Here is a 21,643-nt window from a genome sequence, read left to right on the forward strand (position 1 = left end):
AGAATGAGTTAGTTCCAGTCACTTCAGCCTAGCCGTTCCAAAAATGGGCTATTGATATCACGGGACCTTTCCCTGAAGCCCCTGGACGGGTCAAATTCTTAATAGTAGCCATTGACTACTTTACAAAATGGGTAGAGGCCAAACCACTTGCTTCTATAATAGCAGCGAGTGTTAAAAAATTCTTGTGGGAATTCATCATATGTCGTTTTGGCCTCCCCCTAGAGCTCATTAGTGACAACGGAACACAATTCGCGGACAGTGGGTTACAAGAATGGCTAAAAGAATTACACATTTCTCAAACCTTCACCTCTGTAGCTCACCCGCAAGCGAATGGTCAAGTTGAACGAACTAATTGGACCATCAAAGAAGGAATCAAGGCCAGACTAGGAACTAAAAGGACGGGTTGGGTAGACGAATTGCCCAATGTACTATGGGCTTTCCGCACTCAGAAAAATTCCAGCAACTCCGAAACCCCCTTTAGTCTAACCTATGGCATAGAGGCCATGATTCCGGCTGAAATTGGAATCCCATCCGCCAGAGTTCTCATGATCGAAGATAATGATCATGAACTCCGGATGAACCTTAACCTCCTTGAGGAAAGGAGGGCATTGGCATCGATCCGAGAGCATAACTATAAACGCCAGTTGCAAAAATATTGTAACTCTCGGATCCAAAGATGTGAATTTGACGCGGGAGACTTTGTCTTCCGCAGTAATGAAGCCTCGGGGCAAGATCCTTCGGGCAAGTTGGCCCCTACCTGGGAAGGACCTTATAGAATTCAGAAAGTTCTATTTAAAGGTGCCTACAAACTCGAAAGGTTAGACGGGACAGAGATCCCTAGAACCTGGAATGGGGCCCAACTGAGAAAATGTTACATTTAGTTGGTTTTTCTTTTGGCCTGCGTGCCTAACTAGATGCTAAGAACCTTTGTAAATTCGTTTCTTGTAATTCGGCTTATGCCTTAGTTATGAAAATTTTCATTTCAGTCATTTGAGACTTGTATTATTACATAATCATTTATTCGTACACAAAGAAGATCCGCCGAAAACACTTATATTATAAAAAATATATATAAACAAAGTGTGCCAGATACAATAAAAAGCCTTCTTTATTCATACAAAAAGGGATTACAAAGACATGGAGGAACTTAATTAAGAAGAAAAGAGAAAAATCTATCTAAGGCGCGGCATCGTTGTGTTCCGCATCATCGTTTCCCGCACCTTCTTCTTCCTCTTCTCCATCAAGTTCTAGAAGAGTCTTTAGATGCTGGATGTTGTCTTCCTTATCAGCAAGTTCGGATATCTGATCCGTCAATGAGAATTTCAATAAATCGAAATCCTTTGACTTCTGCTTAAGGATGGCAACAGTATCCTGACCAGCTAAGACATACTCCTCAGGAAGCCTGAATGCTAAGCCAAATTGATAGCCTTCTTGAAAGCCTAGTTGGCGACCAGCCTGCTTCGAAGCTTTAAGGAGGATAGCAACACAATTCCCAAGCTCATCACTAGCCCGGACATCAGCAATGACCTGTCAAAGTTATCATGCACAAATAACTCTAAAAACACTTAGATTGTTTGTAGCAAGTAAACAATACATACCTTGGAAATATCTTCTGCTAACAGCCATTTTTGGTCCGCCTTTACCCGCACGAGATCCATCTCGTGGCCAGCGCACTCTAAGGCTTGTTCTCGGTTTTTGGCATTTAGGTCAGCCAAGCGCTTATCCTTAGCTGCCGATTCAGCCTGAAGAGCCTCCACCAGTTTGGCTTGCTCATCCATTTCTTTGATTTTTTCATCTAATTGTTTTTGGATAGCAATACTGGTTTCCTCGGCGGAAGATCGAGCAACCTTCTCCGCCTCCAGAGCCTGGCCGGCTTCCCTAGCTTTGCTAATAGCTTTAAGGGCTTCTTCTTTAGCATCGGAAGCAGAGGCCGCCAGCTCATCCCATTGTTCGTTCATCGCCAACCAATCCCTGGTTATTTCATGGGTGGTGGAAATAGAATTCGCCAAGTAATAAGAATGACAGTTCAGAAGTTCTTGGAGAACACTAAGGCGACGCCTCTCCTTTTCACCAGGCGGAGGACACTCCGCCAGGAAATCAAAACATACGTCCACGTCACGGAATGTCGATTCCCGACGTAAGGACCAGTTGGGTCGGTGTGGGGTGGGGTCCTCTCCCCCAGGAGGAGGAGAAGTTGGGGAAGCATATGGAAATGTGCTCATACCCCCTTGATATCTGAAATGATGTACGTTTTGAGAAGACGACACCTTAGCGCGAGCAGTGGTGTCGACTTCCTCCTTCTTCAGCGGGGAATCGTCCGTCACAATAACCGGATCCTTAGCAGTGTTAGGAGGCGGTGGTGGCGGACGAACAGGGGAATCCTTTAAACTGGAAATATCTTCAGACAGGTTATCCAGATTCACTAAAGATCATTAACAGTGGGTTAGAAATATTCCAACTCAAAAATAAATAAAGAAAACGTAAGGTAAACTTTGCATACCTAACGAAGGATCCTCAGCATCAAGCTGGTCCAGGCGCGCTTCCAAGGCGGAAGGGTTTGTCTTTTTAGATTTTTTCTTCTTAGAAATAATCTTTACTGGATTAACCTTGCGCTTGCCCGCCACTTTGGAAGCACCCGCATCAATAACTGGACGATCACCCTCAGCAGTGACGTCCTCAGCAACAGGTCTCTTACCCTCTGCTACAGTGGTAGCATCGTCTTGCTCCGCCGATTGGTGAGACGCGGCACGTTGATGAGTAAGACCTGCAGACGAGTCCCCAGCTCTATTAACATCAGTTGAAAAAACTTCTTCACAAAGTGACGACTCCTCGCTAGGCGAGAAGAGCACAATCACTCCGCTAGAATAAAAAGCAGTCATAGGTTTGGGTTTCAAAATGCCCTCACCTTTCTGGATACAATCTTTAACATATGCCTCACCTTTGGCATACATCGCCTCGGAAACTTTAGGTTCCGGGCGGAAAGCTGTGGGGAATATAAAATTATAACGGGTGCGCTCAAGGAAAGGCGCATCCCTCTTATCGATTGGATGTCGCACCATCATACCCCCCTCGCGATCCAACAAAGTACCAAAGGCGGAACCTTCACCTACACACCAAAAAAAACACCATTGCCCCTTCATGAATTGAGCGCAGGGGAGTTGGCGTAGATGTTAGCGTTTTATACCACACTTGGTCCTCATGGGCACTAGCGGGAACCACATGCATGGGGGCGTCCGCCTTGCATTTGGTCATCTTAAAGAGAATGACGTCCTCATGAATCCAAAAAAAATTTGGGCTTCCAGCCGTGAAGACTGCGGAGCCATTCCGTTCCGATGGTCCTCTTTTCGATGGTTGCAAAACTGTACCACCCATCGCGAAAAGTCATCTTATAAAAAACGGCAAACATGCCAACAGTCGGTTCTAGGTTACGAGTTTGGCAACAAAATTCAAAATGTCGAATCCTTAACATCCCAAAGGGATGGATCTGGGACAGATGAATCCCGTAATTCGTTAAGACCGATTCGACAAATTTGGTAATCGGAACCAGGAAGTTACCCGTGGTAAAATGATCCACGTAGACAGCCATTTTATTCGGAGGAGAACTAGTGGCAATAGAACCACTAGCAGGACGCTCCGGCTCCCACTCCGTCGTTAATCCGTAAACGTTAACGACGTCATTATAGTCCTCTTCTTTAAGGCATACGGCAACGTAGCTGACAGTAGGGGTATTCTTCTTCTCTTTCGCCATTTCAGTTTCAAGAAAATTAAGAAATCACAGAAAAGGGGAAGAAATTTCAGAGAATGATGAAAAGTTTTGTCTGCTTGAGAGAAATCTGAAAGCGATAAGATTTAAATGGAAATCACAAGGGTCATACTTATACCCATCGCAATAAATGCGATCCATGAAATGCCAGAGGAGAAAGAAACCGCGGACCACCAAATGGCTGACACGTCAGGCGGGAAATTCAAGATAGTGCAACCAGACTGTCAATGACGTCATACACGTCTTGTCAGTTGCCCTCAAGAAATTTCTCTCTCCGCCACATCAGCATAGTTATCCGAAACTTTCAAACATTTCAAAATATTGAAGATTTCAAAAATATCTTCTAAAAAGATATTTTCTTTGAACAAAAGGATATCCACAAAAGATAAGATTTTTTCTCATTATTCAAAAAATAGTTACAAAAAAAGAAAAGAAAAGGTTACAAGTTACAAAAACCTACGAATCCATTCTACGGATTTGTGGAAGTTTCACCTTCCGGACCCTTTGATGAGGTATCTTCCGAAGAATCGTCCTCAGACTCTTCACCAAGATAGATCTTCAAGAGTTGTAAGCCATCATCAGCGGACGCAAACTCCGGAAGCATTTGTTGCAGCGGGAACACTAGATCGTCATGTTCTTTTACCCGCGTAATTCGGGCTTGCTTAACATCAACTCCATAAAGCGGATGATCTTTGAATGTACGGTTACTTCGGGTGTAACTCACTCCTTCATGAAAGCCCGCAACACGCCCAAGGGAAGAAGAAGCAGTCATCACATTGGCAAAACTATCATTCAGCTCTTTACTCCCTTTGATATGGCGGATTACCTGTTAAGACAAAAACTTAAGTTCCCAGTATCAAAAAGTGAGAGTAAAATAACAAGTAATATAGAATAACTTACAGCATCAACGCCCCGAGTAAGGAACCATTGACGGCCCTGCTCCGCACGTTTTGACTGCGTTTGGATCTCCTTCGATTCTGCGACAGCTTCCTCATGAGCTTGAAAAAGTGCACTATGATCCTTAAGTTTGGCCTGCACTTTTTGCAACTTCAGCTCCGCCTCAAGATCATGAATTCGGGCACCCTGAAGGGCCACTTGATTTTCCAATGCAGAGTTGGCTTCCTGAGCACGGATTAAGTCATCTTTGTCCTTTTGGGATTTTGCCCGATCGGCTTCACGGATGGCATTTTGCTTCTCACAAGCTTCTTTCCATCGGCGAGCGGAGCTAGCATTACGATCTAGCTCGCTCTTAAGAGCATTCTCCGCATCAGCCTGCTTCCACTTAGCAGTTTGGGCAGCAATACGGTGCTCCTTATCCCCTTTCTTGGCAACCTCAGTGGCCCGCCGAGCTTCTCCCACTTTCCCGCCTAAGGTACGCCACTCACTCAGGACTTCTTGGCTACCGGCTAAAGAATTGGCCAGGTGATAGGCCAAACTGGTATGAAGATCATGACGGGAAAGATCGCGTTGATACGCCATCTCAGTAGGTGGCGTACAATGTTCGAGAAAATCCATGCAAGTTCCAGGGCGAGAAAATCGAGACCCATTAGTAATGCCCCATGAAGGGACAAACAGCTCATGTGTGTCACCCAGACCCGTATCCCCGTAATAACGGGAACCCGAAGGTTTAAGACGAGCTGGGGTAGAAAAATGTTGTTGTGGAGGAGGACGAGGAGGAGATTCTTCAGTCCAGAAACCCTCCTCATTAACAACAGGATTGTTTTCCTGCTCGCTAGTACCACCCCCAGCCTGAAACAGATAGTCAAAACGAGTATCACGTCCAGACTGGGTATGAATTTCCTCCGTCGCAGTATCAGCCGGCGGCGTTGGCACCCTGTCTTCCACAACAGTCTCACTGGGAGGAAGGGTCGATTGATCTTCTACATTAAGGCCACTCGGCGGAGTAGATAGATTAACCTCAGCATCTTCCCTCGGAGAAGGAGACGATGGTTTTTCAATATGAGGAGTTGGCGTAGGTAGCTTCTCAGATATATCCTCACTAAAGATCAATGGATCTACATAAAAATCTACACTTAGCCAAACACTCATAGAAAGAATACAGTATTTGAAGAAAGACACATACCTTCAACGGTACCAATGCGGTCAGAAAGGCTATATTGTGGTTTCTTGGGACGGTGAACCTTTTGTTTTTTCTTCGATGGCCCCGCTTCAGTATCCACAACCTTCACATTTGTGTGATCCGTCTGAGAAGCTGCAAAAGCTCTCTTTTTCTCCAATTCTGCTAATAAAGATGAGACAGAGGAAAGTTCAGAAGCACCCTCATCAGAATCTTCTTCCTCATCCGAAGCAGAAAACCGAGAATCATCTCCATCATTGTCACTTGATGATAAGATGGCAATCGTTCCGCCGGAAGTAACAGCAGTAAGGGGAGGAGGGTTTAAAACATACGCACCTGTTTCGAAGGTGGCATCCGAAGTGATAGGCTCAGCCCGAACCTTTTTTGGAAAAAGGAATCGAGACTTAGTCTTAGCAAGGATGGGTTGATCCCCCGCCTCGCGGATGCTTTTACGCACACACCCTTTGTCCTCAAAAAGGGCATTAAGCATGGAACTCCGACCTAAAAACATAAAAGTTGATCTATAAGAATACTCAAGTAAGAAAAAAGACGATAACAAATAACTTACGTTCATGTAGGTCCATAAAAATAGGTTCCATAAATAATGCCGGCTACAAACGGCTCATGCCTGCCCACACTAGGGCTTCCTCTGGAAATGCATGCATAGGTGTTGGTTCCGTCATGAGAATACGATACCAGTCACGATCTTCGTGAGCAGCCGTCACAACATCCGGGAGAGCAGAATTTACCGGACGGCGGATCATAGATAAAGGAATAACGTCTTCAGAAATCCAGAAGAATTTGCTCCGCCAGTCCGTAGAAAGCTTTTCAACTTCGTATCCGATACGCCGATCGGAAACTTCTTGACATATGTACCAGCCATTAAGATTAACAAGACGATAAAAAACTGGAAGTCGGTCAGCATGAGGTACAATATCACGTGCTATACATACGAATTCGTAGTAACGAATTCGCATCATAGCACGTGGATGCAGTTGAGATATATGGATCCCATAGACGGTTAACACTTTTTCAAGGAATTTCGTTATAGGTAAATGGAAGTTCCCATAAACAAAGTAATCAGAATACAAAGCCATTTTCCCAGGAGGTGGGAAACTGGCTATCGAACCAGGGCCTGGGAACTCTGGTTCCCACTCTAATGGAATACCATAAGTCTCTAACAACTTCTCATAGTCAGAATAATCCCATAAAATCTCTATCCCGTCAACCTCTGTTTGAACGTTCGACATCTTAGGAAGATTCAAGGAGGACATATAAGAAAGTTTGATACTTTATCAGAGAGAAAAGCAAAAAGATGGCTAGTGAATAAAGACGATAAAACTTCAAATGGAAGATAACTCCCACTATTTATACCAATCGCAATTAATGCGATGGGATATGAACAGTAGAGAGAGAAAAACATCATCCAACCAGTGACTGCCACGTCACGCTGGAAATTCGAAAAAGAGAAAAAGTTGTACAGTCGGGTACATTGACAGTCGTAAAAAACGTCCCATCACCCGTTCACGCGCCTGCGAGTGGTCAACTTGTCCTTTTCATGATTATCCATACCATCAGAAGATATTTTCTACCTAACTTCTGAACAATAAAAATCCCCAAAACGCATTAAGTCCAGAATTTCACCCGCATAAAGATTTCACACAGAAAAAACACTGGACTGGGGGGACTTGTAGAGGTAGGGTACCAAAATGACCCAAATACCCTTAAGTACCACCCGCGGATTACAGAGAATCCTCTTATAAACCACCCGCGGGACACATGGATCACCCGCATATCACGAATAATGAGGAACGTCCTCATAACACATGCGGAAGCATCCTGGCATCCTCAAAAGTCATCCGCAGGATAGGATATCTGTCCGCCTAAACATCCGGAAGACAAGGCCAGCGAGACAGCTGTCATAACTCAAATATTCTCTAGAAGAAGGTTCATGATTCTTACTTGGGGAATACGTGACTGAACAGCCAATAAATAAAGGACACCTGGCCAGTTTGTTATAACCGTGCACATGGCCAGGGTGCAATCCATCCTATCATCGGGCGACGGGTGTCCAGGTTGTTATGCCCATGCACATGGGACGTATAGCTCAACCTATCACAAGAGAACACGCGTCCAGGCAGTTATCAAAGATCTTCTGGAAGAGGACAGCTGGCTCAATCATCTTCCTGCATCATTCGGCTATAAATACCTTGTCAAACGGTATGAGGTATCCATTCACTCACTTGCATTCTGACTACACTTAGTCTGTATACTTCATTACTTTCTTCATTTACGAACGTTACTGATTCTCATGCCGGAGGGTGGTTACAGGAAGACCCCCCCTCTTGTCCTTCCTGTAACGAGACTCATGGTATTTGTTTTGTAGGTTTCAGTCATTGGACTTTAGAAAGTCACACTCATATCATTGGTAATAATTATCGTATCTTACCCTGTAGACTCATTGGATCCAGGACCCATAACCGGGGAGTGAATCCGTGTTTCTTCACTACATATATTACATCAAGATTTTAACTAAAGTGATTGTAATTTGTAAATATCTTTGTTTTCACAAAAGAAAATATTATTACATATATTTTAGTAAGGGAGGGTTACTGTTTGCGAATTACGCTCAATGGTATATACAACTATTACGCTCAAATCCATAATTACACTAAGAAAAGTTTTTCATTAAGATTGAAAATTGATCAACTGATTATTCAAATCTGTTTCTTTGGATGAACTGATGATTAACTGGATATAGATTGACGATTTCGAGATTATGTGATGTGATTTCATGGATAATGTATGATAAGTCATTATTGTAATAGATTTTTTTACTTATTTTACTTTAGTTTTAGGTATATTGGTTTTTATCAATCCCAACTTTCGTCTTTTGCTCACTGCCCGGTCTTAACTAACGAATTGGCTGCTAACGGTCCCAACTTTTAATGTATTTGCCCTCAACGCTTCGCAACTAACAGAATTCTAACGACATTAATCGTTGGTCGCCTGCAAAACGTTTTTGTCCGGAAAAGTCACATATTTGCCGGAAAACACCACATGAACACTGCCACCACCACTAATTGACTCACCACCACCACTTGAGCACCACCAACCGATTCTGACGATGGTTCTAGGGTTTCGGTGACCTCAATAATTGGGGCTTCTAGTAGAAAATGGTTCCTAAATGTCCGATACAAAGTTACCAAGATATTTGAGATGAAAATAATGAGTTTTCGGAAAAAAAATGTGACTTTTCCAGCTAAAAACGTTTTTCCGGCGACCTACAACAAACAGGGCTAGGATTCCGTTAGTCGCGGACAGTTAAGAACAAATACGTTAACAGTTGGGACCGTCAACAGCCATTTCATTAGTTAAGACCGACAATGACCAAAAGGCGATTGTTGGGATTAGGGGTGTTCATCGGGTCAACCCGATCGGGTTTCGGGTTAATCGGGTGGGGTTAGTCGGGTTTTCCTTAAAAAATATCTAACCCGCAACCCGACCCTATTAAGGTTCGGGTTAGTCAGGTTCGGGTTATTCGGGTGGCAGGTTAGTCGGGTCGGGTTAGTCGGGTTAATTGGGTTAACCTTGTTTCTTTATAATTTTAAGTTATTTTTTATGTTTGTAACTTATAGGTTGCAAAATTTATAATTTCACTCAATTTTCAATATTTTCTACACGTAATTATCTTATAATTACATATATAGGCCTGTTAATGAACCGAATGGACATGAACAAAGGTATGTCTGTGTTTTTTCATTTACTTTTAACGAACACGAACACTTGATCGAACATATATTTGTGTTCATGTCCGTTAGTTAAAAACTAAGAATGTTCGTGTTCATTTATGTTCGTTTCTATTAATCTAAATGAATAGTTCACGAACATAATTAAACAAAGATAAACGAACATAAAGGAACATACACGTGCATACATTAACGAACACAAACATATATAAACGAACATAAGTGAACGTATTTAAATAAGCACAAACAAATATAAAACATATTAAGGTAATATAATTTCTAAATGTGAATAATATGTAATAATTTTCTGTTAATATGTAAACGAGCATGAACGGGCGTAAAGAAACTAAAATGAAAGATCATAAACGAACGTTCACGAACATAGATGAGCGAGTGAAGCATGTGTTCGTGTTCGTTCGTTTAGTTAAATGAACACAACATAAATGAACTTTCCACCAAACGGCTCATGAACAAACAAAATAATTAACTTATCTATAAAGCTTACATTAGGGCCTTTATAGTATTTATTTCACCTTTTAATCATTGTATTTAAAGTTAAGTATCATCACTAATCGGGTTATTCGGGTTAACCCGAAACCCGACTATTTTCGAAAAATGAACCCGAAACCCGACCCTATTAGCAATTCGGGTTATTCAGGTTAACCCGAATAACCCGATTAATACTTTTGACCCTATTAACCCGACCCAAATTTGCTTATTCGGGTTCGGGTCGGGTTAATCGGGTTCGGGTATTTTGGACACCCCTAGTTGGGATTAAAAAAAAACCAATATAGTTTTACTATATTGTTCTAAGAAACCTGTTGGGCTTTCCCAGCTCATGCAAGACGGTTTGGGTTGGGCTGACTTCATCAATAAATTGGTTGGTGATTAAGAGAAGTTTCTTAATACATTAATCGTTTAGGTGTTAGCCTACATAATTGAGCATACCAATTCATATATTGAAAAGCTATGTTTTTTTAATTATTGGATATATAATTGATTATAAAACTACGTCCAACTCATTATTAACGGTGTGTCCAATTCTATGGTTTGATGTGTTATTGTAATGAGTTTTAATTCACGTCAAACTTGTTAAAATGATGCATCCATTTTCGAAGTTTGATTCATTACTGTAATCAAGTGCGGCCCGATATTGTTCGCGACTTAAAACGAAATTCAAAGTTGACGTTTTTGTAAAAGATAATTAGATAACGTCTAGATTAAAACATTTATACTTTCAATCAATCAATCAATCAATCAATCATGCCCAGTAAAATCCCACCGACAGCAAAGTTATAAGTAGGGTCTGGGGAGGGTGGGATGTAGGCACACCGTACCTCTATCCAAAGGAATAAAGAGGTGGCTTCCAGAGAGACCCTCGGCTCTAAGTACATGTGTATGAAGCAAAATAAAGTAAATCAAAGTTTAACAGTTATATAAAAACTATAAAAAAAACATTTATACTTTGACAGTCTTAAAAATTATACAATTTACTTATATATCTAAGATATATATCATTTGGGACCTATAAACTTTTAGTTGTGACACTGCTTTATAAATTTAATAGTTCTAAAATCATGAATATACTTCTAAGTTCTAATTCTAAACCATTCTGTTTTGGTTTGCTGCGAATAAAAATAACGGACGATATATGATTTATTGTGCATGTTTATTCTTAAATTGTAATCTTCTTTCTACTTTGCTTTCTGTTCTAGCTGTTTGCTAGATGAAGTTTTTATAAAAGCTTGCTGTTAAAAAGAAATTAAAAAAAAAAAAGAGTATATTACAAAAAGATAGAATGCATCATTTAGTTTAACTAACAATAACATAACACATATTATCTATAGTCTTCCTACCTATTTTTAGCATCTAAAAACAAGAAACATTTTATTTACAAACCAAATCTATCATCCTAAAGAAACAAATAACTTACACACCCTCATGGTTCTATAGCAACCTGTACCTACTGCACAGCCTAACCTTATACTTTCTCTCTGTCATGTATCTCCACGTCCCGAAGGAGTATGTACATAAATAACCTCGCCTTTAACTTACATAAACACGTATGCATGAACCCTGCATCGTTCCTAATACATATTTACATACGCTAATGGACTATCGCATCCACATACAAACACTACCACCTTCACCATGGGCCTGAAATTGTCTTTTTCAGACGGTTTCGTTTTGTTCCGGGATGCATATTCATCATCTCCATAACCTGCCATTAGTTAAAAAAAATGGTCAAAATTTCAATAAATAAAGCTTAGAACTTTCAACCAAGAAAATAAAGGGTATTCATAAAACACCAAAAAAACATGTTAATTTCAATCAATTTAATAATCGGTATGCATAAAAACCAACAATTTTGCGTATTAGTTGCTATATTTTGTACCTGATTCTTCTGCATCTTCAGCATCTCTTCCTGCAAGATTAAACTTATGTCAATCTTTATTTATAAAATTTGTGACAAAATAATAATTCATACAATCAAAAAACAATAACTTCACCTGCTTCCTTTTCAGTTCTTGATTCTTCTGTTTCAATTCCGACACTTCGGCTTCCAATTCCATAGTATACGCCTACATTATAACCAAGCAGCTTCAACCATGAATAGTTGAATACAACAGTTTAAACTGCTAAAAAAATTATTAAAACCAATTAACAATATTAACCTGTTTCCTAGCACGCGATCTAGCAGCCGACTCTCGATTCTTAATCATCCGCCTCTGCCTCCTCTCAACAACTTTCTCAATCGACCCGTTTTTCCTCCCCCTAAACACCCCATTAAAAACATAAGGCACAGGCGACACAGACGACGTGTCACCACCATTACTCTTGGCTAACCCGTCCGATGAAACCACCGGTGACCCTACACCAACCGTGACCCCATCGGTCCCACCCAACCCACCCATTAACCCCATCCCACCTGGCAAACCACCACCACCAGGAACCAAATTATTCAACACAGATTGATTATTAGTCGGTATCGCCATTGGAGGACCACCATAAGGCAAATTAGTCTGCTTTGGATACAACGGTGGCGGTTGACTTTGCGCTGACTGGAATGAAATCTGACCATTATTATTATTATTAATATTATTACCACCAAACCCGGGCTGGTTATGATTATGATTATGATTATGATTATGGTTATGATTATTCATGAACAACTCATTATCATTGAGTTTATTAACTAACTGTGTATCTTCTCTAACAACACCAGCTTTAACCAGAAACTCTTCAAGTGTCATTTCCCCTAAAGTCTGCTGCCTTTGGGGCAAATCCGGTTGACCAAAACCGCTATTATACTCCTTCGATAAATCTTTCCAAACTTCATCAACCGTCTTTTGGCTCAATGTTCTAGGCAAAGTTAACGACCCTTGTCTTTGTAAATTGCTGGTAGCACCTTGAACACCGCCTGCAGCCGTCGTGGCAGTGTTGTTTCCCATTGTTTGCATTTCCTCTGCATTCCATATGTTCTTTAACAACTCGTCCATGTTCATCGACCCGAAGTCTTTGCCTATACTGCCCATGGTGTTTTGCAGCTCGTCGAAAGTCAACGAGTAGATCGATCCTTGCTGAGTCAACGGGAAGCTAGGCGGCCTGCCACTACCCGGTGGCTGGTTTCCAAAATTCTTGTAGTTCATAATAGATTATTATTATTATTATCAAATTCAATTTCCTAATATACAAACAAAATTAAATTCATATCAGTTATCAGTTTATCACACACTTCCAAATCATCTAAACTTCATAACCAAAATTCAAATTGCAGACATCTATACAAAACAGCTACCAGCATATAGATTTATGTTTTTACGCGACAAGCTACACGTCGTTTCACGGCCTTAGCTTGCAGGGGAATATTAGACACAATCAGGGTCGTCTCCGAGAATTCAAATACCTCGGTCGAGCCAAAATAAAAAGGCCCGTAGGCCTTAATGAAAACTTTTTATTCGCTAATGTACATGGATAAAACTTTTATCAACCGATTTATTATAAGCAGAAACCATTCTAAGCATGCAATTATCTCATAAATCATTGCAAATAACCTTATTTTTAACACCAAAAATCATATATATGTAATATGTATAAAAAAGTTTGTGCCCCCGAAACCTATGTGCCCTTACCGATGGTGCGACTCGCACACCCTCCGAGCCTCCCATGGACACAATGTAACTAATTAATATTATAGATAGCATTATGCATATATATTGGCTAAGTATATAACCATCTATCCTGTTAAACATTAATTACTAGTATCAATACAAACAAACATTTATTTACACATACTTAAAATTTTAACTAAAAGTGAAATTATAATTTTATAACAAATAAACCAAAATTAAGTGAAGTTACCTGAATAAACTGTTGACTGAACAAAAGAAAGCTTCCTTAAATGTGTGAACCTAATCAAACATTCACAGGAACAAAAAACAGAACAGGTGTTGTCTAATTAAGGTTGTGATCAGATGTTTAAATTTAAATTATTTGAACATGGGATATATTATAAAGTGGTGTATGACAGTATGAGTCATGACAAGAAGTAGGAGTCTGTAGTAGTATTTTTATAAGGGAGTGAAATGACATTTTTTTAAAGTGTGAGGTTTGATTGGTTAATATCTTGACAAGAGTGGTTTTTATTATTGGGTGGGTCCCACAGCTGGAGAGACGTGGACGGCTGATGAGAAGAAGCTACTAGAGTTTGTCAAGTGGGTTGATCTGGACCGTCCACGTGTAGGTGGATCAATTGGTGGTTTGTGATTGACGATGGTTGTCTTGTAGTGGAATGGACTTTCTTGTGACTTAATTAGAGAGTATATTAAATGTTAATGAACATGGTCCCCAATATTACGTAAAATTAGAATAATAATAATAATAATAATAATAATAATAATAAATGCGAATATTAAATTTTGTCAGTGTTTATTTAAGAAACTTAAAAAAGACATATTTTTATCCCCATATTACGGGGTTGTTTTTCGTTATTCGTTTCTAATATATATTTTTTAGGATTTTAATTTTATTTATGGTAAAAAAATTAAGAATATACTTAGTGTTTGATAGTGAAAGAGTTTCACAAATATATGAGATGTTATAACTCGGTTTAAAAGCTATCTGAGTTTGGTGAGACACTTAGATCTATGACCCTCTTATTATTTTTTTTACTATAAAATTGTTTACTAATTATAAATAATATCATTTAAAAAAATCGGATATTAATTGCTAGTATAATTATAATTGTAGAATTTTCATTTCAAATATTAGATGAGATTAATTTTAATATAATGAGATGTTATAACCCGTTTAAGGGCTATCTGAGTTTGGTGATACCCATACCCGTGAATTCGGGTCAAATGCATGAGAAACTTTAATTTACAAATAAAACAATCTGATGACTTGAGAGAATGCAGAGATGTATCGTTCATATATATTTAAGATAAGATGAGTGTGTCTCGAATTCAACTAGCTCGTTTACACCATATTTGATCTCAACTTAGATATTTTAGAATAAAACAATATGCATGTATAAAAGATTTGTAATCAAAGTACTCCGTATAAGATTAGTAATATTCTATTTATTTAATGTAACTAAAAGTAACTAAAGTTTAAAATAGACAGATGAAACGTTTCATTCAACTTTTTTTCCTATTTTATGTGAATAGATAAAAGCATCGCTTTTTTAATATGTTTGTTTTTTATAAAAACCTGCTTGAAAAAATAGATTAATTAGTTATATATTATCATAGAATACCATTGGTTACTTAAAGAATAAGTTGTCCGGTCCAAGTTGTTAATACGGGTTAATGATTTCGTTCTACCACTGATTTATCATAGGAGTAGCCCAACTCTCAAACAATGATACACCCAGAGGTGCAAGCAATTGTGGGGTGCAATCATACGTATAATTTCCATCTGTTGAGACCATTTCTAAGGGTTGCATGAGTAGCCAGTAAACCCGAGTGTTTTAGTATAATGATTAAAAGTGATAATCAAATATTTATCACGTCATAGTCTCACATCACCAAAAAAATTTTATGCAATCAATGATACACCCAGAGGTGCAAGTAATTGTGGGGTGCAATCGTACATACACTTTCCATATGTTGAAACCACTCCTAAGGATTGTAAGAGTGGCCAGTAAACCATAGTGTTTTAGTATAAAGATTGGAAGTGATAAATCAAATATTTCTCACCTCATAGTCTCGCACCAACAAAAAAATGTATGCCCTTGTGCATTTTATGCACATCTCTGACAACACCCCCGTGAATATGGCTTATTGACTAAAGATATGCAACAAAAACTCCCAATGTGCAGCAACCGTTCATCACATTGGGTCGTTTCACCACAATCTATCCACTTAGGTAAGTCTATTGTCCCTTTTGTTATTGATTGTAACACCTTTGCTGAATCCTGCATTGGCCATGAACAAGAGAGATTATTGGTTCATTAGTAAATGACATGTCTCCTAAATCACCACGCGTTTTGGGTTAACGCTAGTGGACGAGAGGAGAGGTCCACAGTCAAGCGTGCTCGGGTGAAAGTAGTACTAGGATGGATAACCTTTTGGGAATTCTCCACTAGGGCAACCAAAAACATTTATGTGAGTTCATGGATGGGCATTCATCAGAGGCAAAACGGACAATGCTATAAATTGTATCAGATCCACTTCTGATTCATTCGGGATGGTGGTGCAAACCTCACAAAGGATGGTGAGTCCTCAGGGGTGTTGCAAGGCACACATTAGGCGAATCCCACATCCTGGATTGGATGGTGGGGCAAAATTAATCGAGGGCGAGGAGTCCAAAAGAGGGGGTATTTGTAGGTGAATCCCACATTGGCTGTGGACATGAGAGATTCATGGTTTATAAGTAAATTTCCTGCCTCTTAAATCATTAACGCGTTTTGGGCTTAATTCTAGTGGACGAGAGAAGAGCTCCATAATAAAGTATGCTCAGGTGAAAATAGTAATAGGTTGACCGTCTCTACCGATGCAACAAAAAACAAAGCCATTATTAACTTTTAGGCTTCAACGTGCGATTCAAACATTCAAGTTCATGGATTCCTCTTTTTGTTACTCATAGCCTCAATTTTCATTTATAACATGTTCAACGGTCCTCATTTGTCTTAGCAATTAGAACAATTGAGTGGGAACATTTTTTACGAATTCATCACCTTTGGCACTCTTGGGAACAAGTATTCATTATTCTATTATGCTCCCTTGCGAATCCTCAAGACACATTCTTCGTCTTCGAGCATTATTTACATGGCCATCATAACTAAGTTGAAATCGACTCCATCTTTAAACTAATCATGCGCTTAGTTGTAAGTCCTTGGACACCTTTGTTCCTGGTCTTCGGTTACTTACATCCCACTGAACCAACCAACGAATTGGGCTAAAAGGTTTATTCTTCTCTCATCATCATTGCTAAGCTGACATTTCATAACTTTTAAAAGTGTGGCTATAACATGCCAACTTGTCGGAGTAATGACTTGCTCTCACACAACTTGACACAATTTCACCTTTTGAGGCCTCACATAACGCCTTTGGTTGTTTGAGGATAAGTCTTCTATCCTGGTTATTGACATGGGTTGTTGATTTCATCCAACATTTGATTTACCGGGGTGTGGCCTCAATTCTTATCTTGTGGTACGGCCAAATGTGCAACTAGTAATTTATCCTCACTTGAGAAGCTAGCACTCCTTTTTATTCTTCTCTTATCTATAATATTTTTAGCGCATCTTCGGGGGTAATAAGTTATCCTCACTTAAGAAAGTAGCACTTCATTTTATTATTCTCTTCTCTCATAATGTTATAACTTATAAGCATATCGTCAAGTGTCTTAGTATACTTCAATATCAACATAGTGTACATAAACGAGTAACGAATTGTATAATTTTGATAACGATGGCATCATTTAAAGTATCAAACTTTGTGTTCCTCAAGTTTCGTATATCCAACTGATTAAAAGAACTTGTATAACTCTAAAGATTACCGACTTCAACTCGCAAAGACTAAAAATCCATCTAAAAACACAAATGGACATTTCAAAGTCCAATAGACCATAAATGCTCACAACTTTAACTTGAAAGAATGCTCCCGTTTAAAAAGTCGCTTGATCTCATAAGCAGTGATTGTACCCATATTCTTCTGCATCATTTCCAAATTCGTTCTCTCTTTCGGTTGTGTATCTTATAAAGCTTCAACAACACCATTTTACTAACACATCTTCAATCATCATAGCCAACTAAGAAATCTCTCTATCTAACCGATATTATTGTATCATGACAAAGAAGTTTAACACATCACCTACTAATTTTTATCGACTTAAAAAAAATTACAATAGAGCATTAAAAACAAATTAAAAGCCATTTGTATAAAACACATCAACAATAGAAGTTTGGATACAAACTTCACAAAAGACATAGATTACCATGTCAGAAACTTCAAATGAGATCTTCTCAAGTCATATTGTAGCAATATGTTTTGGATCTAACTAAAATCTCAATAACTATATAAAAAAGTTACATAACATCTTTAAACTCTATGTCAAGTTAACAATGTGTTCTCACGACCTTATTTATTAAATAAAAGAAAAACAAACATCTAAATAAGTTAATTTATATATATAATCATTGTCTTGTCATACACTAAGTAATAGTAATTTTAAAATAAAGAATTTCCTTATCAAGAAATAGTGGAGTCAGTGCCATACCTTTACTTTCTAGATACAAAATTATAAAATAACAAATAAACTAACTTTTACTAACAAGATATATTTATGGATAAGATATTATAATTAATCATTTCAAATACCATGTCATTGTCTAATATTACCAATTTAGCAAGATAACATATTAATCTGTATAGTATCCTGACCCCCACGAATTCTTAATTTCCGTAAGTAGGTTTTTCAAGTACAAAATTGTCCCTAGAAGAATTTGAAGGACATGTCTTAGTCTCATGACGGCAATATGGCTCAAGGTTCCGACATTCATTGTATCATGTATAATGTTCTCCACGTGTCAACTTATTTGTATTCTATGTTTGTTTGGTAGAAAATTGTTGATGACATATAATATAAATCATAATTAACTTGCAAAACGATGTCATGTGGCATCTATAGAAGAGTGTCACATGGCTCAACATGATTGATTATGTCGCTGACCCGTAATCTAGTGCCATATGGCATGATCTTAACCAGTCACGCTATAAAAAAATCTATGGGATTCCGATATAACTTTAAGCTAAGGCTACTTGTAACGGTTAATGCTTTTTAAAGGTCATATTCGACCACATGATCACTTTTTTTTAGTCAAAAACATATGTCATGGATAATGTATTTTCAATCATTACCACTTCAAGATACATGTGGACTCTATTGTAGAAATGTCTATGCCTTTCACACCCCTATAATGCCCCGTGAGAGTGGTGTACACTGTAGGGGCTTTATTCACTCATATAATATCTCATTACGCATGTCCTAAGCGTGTTGAGTTTAACTATGAGAAGGCTTTGGGCTTTTAAGCGTGTTGATTAAATGGTGCATTATTTGTTTCTTGTTAAACAAGTAATTAACCCTATTTTATAACTTCTAAATACTCAGGCGTGTAACTGTAATCTTTGAGCACCTAAATAAAGAGAAACCATAATAACATCCATGGACGTAGGGTTTACATTAAAGCCGAACCATGTTATACCATTGTTTTCATTTATTTTCTATTCCGCGTGAAATGCGTGTGTGTTGTTTGCTTCTATTGCGTATAATTAATTTTTTTAATCAAAGCCCGCATGTAAGATCTCATGTATTATCATAACTTATTTATATGGTTACTATTATTATAAGAATATAAAACGATTATGAGAGTGATGATATCCTTGATTGGATTATGGGAAGGGGACAAGTAGTTGTGGGCACTAAATAAACGGATGAAGACCAACATATGATATTATGAATATGATGCACCTAATTATTATTATTTATATTATTATGAGTGGAAGAAAAAGTTGCCGTCCAAAAACAGCAAAATACATCAAAGTCAAAGTCAAAGCCGTGCTACGCCCACTTTTCCCATTTCACTTACAAAATATCGCATGCTTTCATCTCTCACATAACAAAGACATCTATAATTAAAAATTATCTTAAAGAGACCCTTGGTCTAATACTCTAATCAAAGTTGCAACTAAAGTTCTTAACATGTTAATAACATAGTAATCAGGTTGCTAACTATATACTAAGTTACTAACTCTCAATGCGCCAAATTTAACGGTAGATTTTGTTTTAAATATAAACTTAATTATTCCAGGAAAATCAAATGATCGACCATTGATGGTAATCCAAACTTACACCATTAAATGATCGACCATTGGTGGTTTGGAATATAGAGAGGGAAAGAAATGGTTACCAACCAATCTTATCCTATTCAAAACAAATAAATATTTCCTACGCTTGAATCGAAGCTTGGGTATTGTTTCATGATACCCAATTCGCTAAGATCGATGGCTCTGATACCAACCTGTCACACCCCAATCTAGGCCTAGGAGTATGAACCATAGATGATACCATATTTGTAAATAAATCAGAGTTATGGTTATTAGCGGAAGACTTTAAAATATAAGGATCGATATTATAAATATTTACAATACAAAAGACGAGACAAAAGTCTCGTTTGGTTTTATTTGTTTATATGTTTTATAAAACCACCAAGTTTTAATATTTACATAAAACTATCCGAGCCATCGGATACTTGAGCTTCTTCATTTTCTCAAGCTCTAATCTTGATTACCTGCACAATGTTAAATAAAATATGTCAGCAACGCATGCTGGTGAATATGTTGACGCAAAAATATTTTCTTTACTTAATTACCCCTCGATACCACGTAAGCATCGGCCCATCTTGGCTTAGGAATAATCAAGTTAAAACAACAATCATTATAAACTCGAGTCTCTGCACTAGGTCACCTCAGCGAAACACCGCAGCATTTATGGCATAACTTAGGTACCATAAATATACACATGGCCATTCCCCACTCGGACGTAACTTAGGTCCGGGCCATCGTGGAGGTCGTGACCAAGCGTGGTGCGATGTGCCCACCGCGTTCCACATATGAAATGATCCAGACAAACGTATACCATAGCCTGAGGGCTGGCTTATACTCTTATTTATAATGTTTTTAGAGACACGTAGCATCATGTAAAGTTTTACACATAACACGTTTGTTTGTTTGAAATCGAGTTTGTAAAAGAATGGCGTATTCACCTTTCAATGGGATCGGCTTCCAACACCGTCCGTTAGTTCTTCCTTCGCTATCTCGCACATATAGTACGAGTATAACATTCATTAGTCGGATACACGATCCGGCTTAAGACCTTTAGTCTTATCATCTCGATGAACCTTTAGTTCATTCTTTTATTTACTTTAAAACCTTTAATTTTAATAGTAATTTATAAACCTTTAGTTTATATTGAAAACCCGACGTTTCTTCTTCTTTAAGAAACGTATTTCTTTTATTATTTAAGTATATTCATAATACTTAAATAATATATTTCTATAACGTAGAATAATCTTATCTTTATATATATATTTTATCTTTCTTTTCTTTCTTTTCTTTGTTAAATATTTCTTTCGTTTATCGAGAATAATATTGACTTAGGGTATTAAGCCCTTTCAATATTTTATTATTACTTTGGTCGGGCATTATGCCTACCTTGCTTGACTTGGCAACACACTAGACACTTGGGCAGCACTTTGACGCCGCTTGCTTATCAACTTTTACTTGATCAGCACCTTCTTACACTTGGCACACCTTTCGAGACGTCAACACCTTTGACACGTACTTCGAGAAAATCACCGGGTCGTCGGGTAGTACTTCCTTCTTGTTCGGGATGTCGGGGAGTGGCACGTATATCGAGGTAACGGGCACGGAAAACGAGGCTCGGGGCACGTTTATCGAGATGGATCAAGGGCACGCTTTACGAGGTAGTGTGAGAGTCTAGAGAGAGAGTATGTGTGTGATTTTTGAGGTGAAAATGGCATGAACCCGTAAT

At 38.5% G+C, this 21,643-nt stretch overlaps 1 protein-coding gene across 1 annotated transcript; it reads right to left on the minus strand.

Annotated features, from left to right (window-relative positions):
• Window positions 1–11,400: 11,400 nt before the first annotated feature.
• LOC143617722 (bZIP transcription factor 46-like) lies at window positions 11,401–14,113 on the minus strand. Its single transcript, XM_077090187.1, has 5 exons — window positions 13,952–14,113; window positions 12,265–13,274; window positions 12,100–12,171; window positions 11,985–12,014; window positions 11,401–11,810 (listed from the first exon to the last, which is right to left on the minus strand). Exons 2-5 carry the CDS (start codon window positions 13,237–13,239, stop codon window positions 11,736–11,738), a joined length of 1,152 nt encoding a protein of 383 aa, XP_076946302.1. The 5' UTR covers window positions 13,240–13,274; window positions 13,952–14,113; the 3' UTR covers window positions 11,401–11,735.
• Between the last annotated feature and the right edge of the window lie 7,530 nt (window positions 14,114–21,643).

Source organism: Bidens hawaiensis, unplaced genomic scaffold (assembly GCF_021521415.1).
Source record: "Bidens hawaiensis isolate Kalapana, Puna unplaced genomic scaffold, B.hawaiensis_p1.1 tig00057251_1, whole genome shotgun sequence".
Lineage (NCBI taxonomy): Eukaryota > Viridiplantae > Streptophyta > Magnoliopsida > Asterales > Asteraceae > Bidens > Bidens hawaiensis.

Bases quoted from the DNA above. Each gene is read 5' to 3' on its own strand.
- LOC143617722 (XM_077090187.1), bottom strand. From the start codon at position 13,239: ATGAACTACAAGAATTTTGGAAACCAGCCACCGGGTAGTGGCAGGCCG. The intron at 12,172-12,264 runs GTTAATATTGTT...GTTATAATGTAG, and splicing joins GATCGCGTGCTAGGAAACAG to GCGTATACTATGGAATTGGA. The intron at 11,811-11,984 runs GTACAAAATATA...AACTAATGGCAG, and splicing joins TGAAGATGCAGAAGAATCAG to GTTATGGAGATGATGAATAT.